This window comes from Dipteris shenzhenensis, chromosome 31, assembly GCF_047967505.1.
Source record: "Dipteris shenzhenensis isolate YYH24624 ecotype China chromosome 31, Dip_SZ_1.0, whole genome shotgun sequence".
In the NCBI taxonomy this organism is placed as follows: domain Eukaryota; kingdom Viridiplantae; phylum Streptophyta; class Polypodiopsida; order Gleicheniales; family Dipteridaceae; genus Dipteris; species Dipteris shenzhenensis.
Window position 1 is genome coordinate 8,340,784 of NC_141626.1, and position 9,519 is coordinate 8,350,302.

The window sequence follows — 9,519 nt, forward strand, 5'->3', positions numbered from 1 at the left end:
TTGGTCCCTGAACAAAGCTCCCTCAAGCCTGTAACAACAGCCAATCAGCCTACAAGCCTCCCACCCGAGAGCTCTTTGTAGCTCTACACCACACAAATGCTGGGCATACACTCTCCTAGATCCTTGTGAGTCTTTGGTCCCTGAACACAGCTCCCTCAAGCCTGCAACACCAGCCAATCAGCCTACAAGCCTCCCAAAGGCACCCTCCAAACTCTAATGAACATGGATCCATGCTCACATAGCAGCTGTGAAGATAAGGTCTCTTCACCCAGGCCACCACAAAAGTGAGCTGTTTTCAAGCTGGTACCGTAGTCCAAATCCTTCCAAAATGAGGTCCACACTCACCTAGCAGCTGTAGGCCATCACAGTTCACACCCTTGGCAGTTTTCTACCCAATCCAAGCTAGAGTGAACTGAGCTCTGATACTACATTCCGTACTCGAAGCAAGGTCAAACATGAAAGCAGAGAGAGAGAGAGAGAGAGAGAGAGAGAGAGAGAGAGAGAGAGAGAAAAGAATCAAGGATACTCTAAATTAGCTCTACCGCACAAATATTATCCATAACATTATGTACAACTCTAATAGATCATCCACTCATTAGACAGATTAATCCATATGCCCATAGGGAATTTTTTATTTTAAAAACCTTGCAGCATAAAAGATAATGTCCAATATAGAACTACTATATTTCGAGCGGTTACTAGCACATCCATTGTCGTCATTCTCTGTAGATGGTCCTCCTGTTGGATATTTATCTATGTGTTTCTCGAAGTTTTTCTTGCAATTGTACCTCAAAAGGATTTTTCACCCTCATGCTAGTGTTTACCTTCTGATGAAAAACTGTGATATCCAGAACAGAAAATGTGATCTGCTTAACAACTATTACATTAGTTCAAGACTATCCCTTTAAAATCTGTATGCAAAATGAAACGTAAGTAGCATGCTGAAACAGACATTGTATCAAATGCCAGCTTCTGCACAGAGTCCCCCATTTTATATAAGAGCACATGAACTCGTGGCAATATGTGCATGCTATATGCACCGTTTGAAAGCATAATAATCTGTGATCATGGAAGCGGGACCTGTGCTACAAGTGAAGGTGAATATGAAAAAACCTATATTCATAAAATATTTACAAACCCCAATTGCAGAAGGGAAAGGGAAATTGAACTCAGGACAAGAAACACTATCAACCTTGGGCATTTCTTGCAGCCTTTAATATGCCATTGCAAGACGTTAAAAGACCTTCTGCTGATCATGTTTGTACATCAACCCAAGAATGTGGATCTGGCTTAAATGAAAGGATCCCCAAGTTGAAGCTGCCACTTTGGACATATCATGATTACTTCTACAATAAAATCATTCATACAAAGATGAAATAAACTACAAAAAGCTCCTGGTTTCCAACTGTTGATTACAGATTTTCTAAAGAAAAATGCTATCTGTAAGAACCATAATTCTTAGGCTCAAGTGTTACTTCAAGGATGATCTGTCGGCTCAAACCTTACAGCCTTGATATTTTCTTAATCTGGGGTGTTTCTTGGAAATGAACTTTTTCATGTCTGGGTTATACAGATGAGACTTGGCTGATCAACCCTTGACAAGCTCACCTCTTCCGCCTTTTTGGTTCTGGCTGCAGCAACAAATAGAATAAGATGCCATTGAAGGAAACAACGTTGCTTCATTATTACATCTGCAGGAATACATTGTGGAACATCATGAAATCTTACAAACAAATGCATTTGCTACAACTCTACCAAATTTAAAAAACAAATGTAAGTAGGAGAACCCTCAACAAACCACTATCTGATCTAATCCAATTTTTAAAGCAACATGGATAAATGGTAGCTTTTTTTTGGTATAGGCCGGAGTCACAGGCTACAATGTTCTAGATAAGTGTTCTCCACATGCATGCACATGGAGTCAGTTGATGTTTGATGTGACTGATCCTGATATCTCTTTCCACTGTCTGGGGATTCTACAGCAGCAAAGCTCTTCTCTGACATGGTATCAGAGCCCGGTTGTCAATCACGGATGGCTGTAATCTCCGAGTCAAGTTCATCAATAAGAGCCCCGCCTAAGAGAGAAGTAGATCATAAAATAGATTTGATTCCTGGATCTACCCCTAGTTGTAAGCCCCCATATAGGCTTAGTCAAACAGAGGAACGTGAGGTCGAAAGACAATTAATGGAAACCTTAGGAAGGTCCAAATTCAACCAAGTAGCTCACCTTGGTCTGCACCAATTTAACTGGTAAAGAAAAAGGATGGTACTATGCGTAGATTACCAAGCATTAAATAAAATCACCATAAAAAATAAGTATCATATGCCTCGCATTGATGAGCTCTTTGATCAATTGCAAATGGCAAAATATTTTACTAAAATTGATTTAAGGTCAGATATCATCAAGTACGAATTAGGAAGAGGATGTCCCTCAGACATCATTTCATACTAGGTATGGGTATTATCAGTTTAAATTAATGAAATTTGGATTAACAAATGCTCCAACAACTTTCATGACACTTCTGAATAGTGTCTTAAGGCCATATTTAGGAAAACTTGCTGTAGTATTTTTAGACGATATCCTTATATATAGTAACACCTGAAAAAAGCATTTGAAACATTTGCGAAAAGTGTTTAAGCTCCTTAGAGATAATTCACACTTTGCTAAAGAATTTCTTTGCAAAAGAGGTAAAATACTAGAGACATATAATATCCTAAGAAGAGGTTTGTATGGACCCTAAAGAGGTAAGGGCCATACTGGAATGGCCACATCTTACAAACCTAGAAAAATTACAGATATTCTTAGGTTTGTCTGGACTCTATAGGAGATTCATCCAAGGTTACGCTTAGATTGTTGTTCCGATGACAGAGCAGCTTAAGGGGAAGGGAAGCACCTTCATATGGGATGAACCTCAAAAGAGGAGTTTTGAAAAACTAAAAGTAGCTATAGCAGCAGCTCCTGACTTAAAGATAGTGGATCCCAATAAACCATTCATGGTTGAGACAGATGCCAATGATTTTGTTGTTGGGAAGGTACTTTTACAAAAAGGTCGACCAGTGGCTTTTGAAAGCAAAAAGTTAGATCGTGCCCAACGGAATTACTCGGCATATGAGAAGGAACTATATGCTATAGCCTATGCTTTAAAGAAGTGGAGGCACTATTTATATGGTGCAAAATTCGAAATCATATTTGATCAAGAGAGCATTGAGTGGATTTACAATCAACCAGAGCTTAAAGGTAGAAAAGTTAGATGGGCTGAATTAATGCAAGAGTTTGATATACAATTGACATATCAGAAAGGGAAGTTCTATGTGATAGCAGACTCTCTTAGCCGAATGCCAATTGTTAATGAATTGAGCTTTAGAATGACTTCCTAGAGTCTTTAAAAGGAAAAAGTGAATTTGATCATCACTTTTTTGAAATATGGAAAGCAATTAGAAATAGGGATCCAACTAATCGAAAGCCTTTCACTGAGGAGTCACATGGAAATGGTGACACACCATAGGTTGGTGATAAAGGACTCAAGTTGAACAAATATACTATTGACGATGGCTCCCTGCTCTACAAGGGTAGAGTATGTGTCCCGGATAATAATGACATTAGGCACCAAATTCTTTTTGAATGTCATGATAGTCCGAATGTTGGACACCCGGGAATTCAGAAGACGTATGCGCTTCTGAAAAGGCAATTCTTTTGGCCCGGAATAGGTAAGCACGTCCGAGATTATGTATTGAAGTGCCAAAAATGCCAGGTCAATAAGGCTGAGCGCCTTAAGGTAGGATGTCTCCTACACCCATTGGTGATTCCATCTAGCAAATGGTTTATTATGGGATTACCTAGGACATAGAGGAGGCACAACTCTGTGTGATAATTGTGGATCGGTTGTCCAAGATGGCTCATTTTATTCCTGTCAATGAAGATGTTAAAACTCTAGAATTAGCTAGGCTATTTGTGGAGCATATTTATAGATTATACGGGCTACCAACCGGTATTGTTAGTGACCGGGATAGCAAATTTAAAAACCATTTTTGGAGGGTTGTGTTTATGAGGTTAGAAACTTCATTAAATATGAGCACCGCGGATCATCCACAGAGTGATGGTCAAACTCAAAGAGTCAATCAGATCATTGAAGATATGCTTCGAGCATATGTAAGTAAACGGCAAACTAATTGGGAATTAGAGCTAGATAGCCCCCTATGAAGCCCCCTCTCAAGTCCAAACTTATAGATTGTCGCTACATCGATGAAGTTCAGTGCTCTAGTGACAACGGGCATATAACAGCTCACAAGGATCAATCAACTGTGTCTGGGTCCCCGCACTGGCAATCTACTGACCCATCCGGATCTCCAACAGCATCGGACAATAGCTGCAGCATAACACTGGGAGACCCCCTCTGGATCTGCCAGGTCATAACGTCCAAATAAAATAGAAAACTGGTAACAAACTGCCACCTGAGTCAGCGGGAACTACTCCTCGTGGCTCAAGGTCTGCCTAAAAGCCTTACCTTGATAAATGACTCCCTGCTCGGTACACCTTATCGGCAGGTCCAGCTGCCACAAACAAGCAAGCAATCCTCCATCTGGATCCAGAAAGCCTGCTGGCAGCTCCTACTAAAAGGCTGGAGTAATCATGGTTGCAGCAGTCACACTATTGGCTACCTGGTTACTGGACCCCTCTGCGTTCCTTTGGGGACACTGATGCCAATAATGACCTTTCTGGCCACAGCAGTTACACATATGGGATGCCTTGTGAGCTTCTCGTTCCTCAGCTGTCAACTGGTTTCTTCCTCTTTGATCAGCTGTCAAGGCCTCAGGCTGACTGTCATAGGTACGATCGACGAAGTGCTCCTCCTGGTCAAGCACCATGGGGACCAATTCCTCCCAGGTCAACTCATTCACCCTACCACTGGTGATCAGGGATGAATAGAAGGCCCCATGCTGAGAGGATAACTGGGACGGGAGAGTTATGGCCATGTCCGCTGATGAAATTTGCTTCCCTACCTGGAGGATCTCCTACTGAAGTTCCCATAACTTGTTGATGGGTTCCCACATCGATGAAGATTTCTTGGGATCCAACCACCTCATCTGGACCTCCAATGAGACCCTCTTCATGGGAGAGGTTCGGTTATATATGGATGCCAAATGCTCCCATATACTTTTGGCCATTCTCATGTGCTTCACTTGATTAATCACGTGAGTAGTACCGTTAAGAAATATAAAGGATCTTACCCTGGCATTAACACGGTCCCACAGCTGGGACAGAGTCTCGGCCTTCTTCCGAGCAAGGATGCCAAGGTCCTCTGCCGGGGATCTGGTCGGGCAACACCTACACACCTCACTTTCCGTCCCTTGGAAACATCTCCTCTCTGATCTGAAAACACCCTTCAAAGTCACCCCTTTGCTGGTCACCTGAACAGTCCACTTCTCAAACAAACACATCCCCAAAACAGGGGCTATAGCTAGCAAAGGTGGCCGACCTGCAGGTCGGCCCACCTACTGCTCTACAGCCCACAAATAGGGGTTCATAGAAGGCACCTAAGGGCAGCAGGGTGAGACACACCTGATCACACAACCCTGCACCCTCCCAGGGTACCTCCATGACCTGCATGGCATCACATGAGGCACTGGAAGGCCAGACTAAGCTACTCTCACATGGGCGGGCACACCCACAACAGAAACCCTCACTCTCTACCCTAGCCTCACTCATTGGGCGGGCACACCCACAATCAAGGCCCTCTCTCTCTAAGGTGACATCAGGAGATGTTGACCTCCAACAGACTTGTACTTAGATTCCTGCTACAATGTAACTAATTCTTTCGGCTGTATATATGTGTTATCTTCCAGATCTTAACTGTTTCTCTATATACATGCACATGGAGTGAGTTGGTATTTCATGTGACGATGAGTGAACTCAATCTCTTAAGAGTATGCTACAGCAAGCAACTCTCTCCTTGACACTGCTTGATTCTAACAATCACCCCCCAAGTATTAGGATCTGTCCTAAGACATGTATCGTGTATTTAAAGTTTCCACAGAATGACTACGAGGACAGTGCACTATATAAATCCTACCTTTGGTGAAGAAGCCCTTGAAGTCAGAGTAGTCTTCTCTCCATCCTCTGAACAGCAATCAGGACAGTCAAAGTGCTCCATCTTTTTTACTTGTTCTGGGCTCATGTTCATGCACGAGGGATGGAACCTGAAAAGAAATCACAGAAGAAAGGCATTAACACAGAATACAAAATCTTCTTCAGAAGAAAACAGCTCATAACGTCCAAGGTGTGCATTGAACATGCTACATAATGTATAACTGTACAAACCCAATTCTTTCCGTGACAAATCAAGGAGAGCTACGCACTGAAATGGGCTAAACGTATCTTAAAAGGTACTGTAAACAAATCCAACGAAGCATGCTTGTCATTTGGGCCAGCTCTCCATTCCCTACCACTAACACGCTCTTCTGCAACCTTGTCATAACCTCCAACAAGTGGCTAGTCCATTGTTCCTGTCCCCTTCAGCCACCTTTTTTCAACTAAAGAAACACACACACTCTCTCTCTCTCTCTCTCTCTCTCACACACACACACACACACATTCTCATCTTACATCGTCCATCCGTTCTTTCCTTTGTTTTTATTATATTTCTTGTCTATCATACATTTTTCGGGTCTATCATACATTATTTCTACCCCATTAAAACAAATCTCTCTCTCTCTCTCTCTCTCTCTCTCTAAATAAATATATATATATATCACTCACACACACACACACACGCGAGATTGAGTTTATGGTAATGTGATACATCTTTTTTCTCGATGCTATTTTACTACATTGTGTAGAGTCGTTTATTACTCAAAATGCTTTCATTGACTTAGTGCCTATGTTGACTTGACATAATCAAAATAGAACGCACCAGTCCTTGCAACTTTCGCATTGTACCATCAATTCGTCGGGGTTATAGGGCATCTCGCATTTGCAATACCTGCACATAAGATTGATAAAACGCTTAGAAGGGCTCCTCTACGTTCTCGGTTCTTGAAGAAGTAATCCTGAGGATGTGTCACCGTAAGTCGAGATGGCAATCGCTGGCGCATCATGTCTCAATAGCTTGGGAAAATAAGATCCTTACACAGCGACTCTGTCGGGGGTAAAGCCCCCTGTTGCGGCCTTGTATTCAAAACGACAGAAGTAATCCTCACTCGCTACACTTTCGAGCTTTGTGTAATTCTTGAACGTGTGAACAGTACAATTGCCCTCAATCGTGTCAGCACTCTGAATATCGTAATGATCCGATAGAAAAAGCTCTTTGGCTCCATGAAACTGCCTCCTGCCACCCACGGATTCTTCAGGCCTGTAATACCAACGCACACGAACCTTAATGTTATTTCGGCTATCAGCCTCAATTTTCTCCACCTTGGCAACGTATGGAGGCTTTCCAGGATCTTGGGCGCGCATTAGCACACAATCTCCAACTGCATAAGCAAGCAATAGTGTGATCATGAGTCCAGGACCGACAATGTGGATCGCAAAGAGCACCTTTCTACTACATACCTCTGACGACCTTGTGGGTTCCAGCAATCACGTAGGAATCAAGAACTTTCTTCGCAGATGGTTTTGATTTGGACATCATTTCTCTAAGACGAAGGAATGAGTTAAACCCAAGTAAAAATCCAGCAGGGCTAGCTCCGATGTTTAGGGTCGGAAGATGGGCGTCGTCAACGGATAAAAAGTCGAGAATTTCCGAAGTCCAACATGTGTTCTGTGGGAAGTATTTCGAGCTGAAGCACGAATGAGGGAGGGAGGGCAGGCAAGGGGAACCTGGGAGACGGGGGACGGGTGTATCAGCCGATCATGGCGATGGGAAAGGAGAAGGGAGGAGAGGCAGAGAGGAAGGGGAAGGGCTATGAGGACAAGAATACATAGTGTAAGGCAGAAGGGGTCCAAAGAGAGACATCAACACGAGGAGGGAGAAAAACAGGGACGTGACAGAGACCGATGATACAGAGCCACAGAGACCAATCACTAACGGTAAACAGAAATTTATCCACAAATGAGAGCAACAGGCCTCAAAGATCGATTGATTTCCAAGCATCAACCACTTGGGAGATGGAAGACCCATCTGTTTTTTTCTGCGGACTGAGATTCTGATGCTCATCAACTGCTTAGTGTTCTTGTTTTTTCTTCTTCTTCTTCTACTTCTTCCTCTTCTCCTCCTCCTCCTTTTATCTGCTGATTTGATTAATTTGGCTGCATTGTCCAAGCTTCCATTCCTTTCATTTTGCTCTCTTTTCATTTCTTTTCTTCCTCCTCCTCTCTTCTGCTGGGAGATTCCTTTATCTCTTGCTTCTGATTTCATGTGGTGAAAACGAGATTATAATACACAGTGGAAAGCATCGTATTCGTTCATGGGTTTTCGAGAATCCTCTCTGTTTGATGTATCACTTAAATCCTTTAAGAGAGGCACGGAATGATCCGAGTTATTAGTGAGCATCCAATGGCCATGAGTCAGTCCCATAGATCTGAGTGCAACCAAATCCATTCCCATTCTAAGACATGTATGCCATCAAATTTACATGATGAGGGATGCTCAATCACATCCCAAAGAAAAGTGGTGGCCTATCTTGAAGCATTTGACTTTCTCTCGAAGAAGAGTTTAAAATAGGACTCGGCACTCCACTCACCATGAAACAATCCATAAATATGATAGTGGCATTGGTTGAATTGAAATCTTTGCACTTCCCTAATGATTTTTGAAGGATAACTTTGATATTCTTGCTTATTGCTATTCTTCAAGAATTGCTTTGATACTCTTCCTTTCTTCTAAGGCCTTTCTTTGGGTTAATAAGTGAAAAGACACTCGTGATTTCACAAATACAACTATCGAAGCAACAATGTCACCCAAAACTCACTAACAAAACCATTTCTTATAAATGATTATCACTTCCAAATTCGAGAAATATAGACATCTCTAGAGTCACGCAATTGTCAACCTTACAACCTTGCCCAAAAATCCTAGCAAAGCCATTCTAAATTTATGATTATCACTTCTAGATCTACAAAATATGCATCTTGAGAGTCATGCAAGAAAAGCTAGAATAGGTAACTCCGTAGTTTTGTGAATCTCTTTAACTTGGCTTGTGGATGTGATTCTTAGGAGTATATATGGCAAGCTGACGATAATATGGAGTATATCATGGAAATCCCTCATCGTTTTGTTGTCACATGCACATTTGCACTTGTTGATATCTCAAGTCACTAATTGAGGTTCTATGTTCCTATTTCTAATTGTAGTTGAATCCTAAGAGAGCACTCTGTAAAACCCATATAGCACTTTTGAGCAAGCATGCATTTAAAATACCCCTAAACTTAGAAGTTTACATAATCGTTTACTCTCTCCAATACATATGCATGTTTTGATGCTTTCCTCTGTGTATTATCTACATCGAATAAGTATTTTGAAAATCCCCCCATCTATGTAAATGATATGTAAACATCCCAATTTAAAAACTCTTCCCTCATTC

At 41.9% G+C, this 9,519-nt stretch overlaps 1 protein-coding gene across 3 annotated transcripts; it reads right to left on the bottom strand.

Annotated features, from left to right (window-relative positions):
* Positions 1 to 991: 991 nt before the first annotated feature.
* On the bottom strand, positions 992 to 8,355 carry LOC147880989 (chromatin remodeling protein EBS-like). Of its 3 annotated transcripts, none has more exons than XM_087402261.1 (5): positions 7,550 to 8,355; positions 7,128 to 7,470; positions 6,912 to 6,980; positions 6,072 to 6,198; positions 992 to 1,691 (listed from the first exon to the last, which is right to left on the bottom strand). In XM_087402261.1, exons 1-5 carry the CDS (start codon positions 7,626 to 7,628, stop codon positions 1,686 to 1,688), a joined length of 624 nt encoding a protein of 207 aa, XP_087258387.1. In that variant the 5' UTR covers positions 7,629 to 8,355; the 3' UTR covers positions 992 to 1,685. The 3 variants fall into 3 exon arrangements, with proteins under 3 accessions (XP_087258387.1, XP_087258386.1, XP_087258385.1); XM_087402260.1 differs by having other exon boundaries at positions 992 to 1,631; positions 7,550 to 8,350; XM_087402259.1 differs by having other exon boundaries at positions 992 to 1,627; positions 7,550 to 8,333.
* Between the last annotated feature and the right edge of the window lie 1,164 nt (positions 8,356 to 9,519).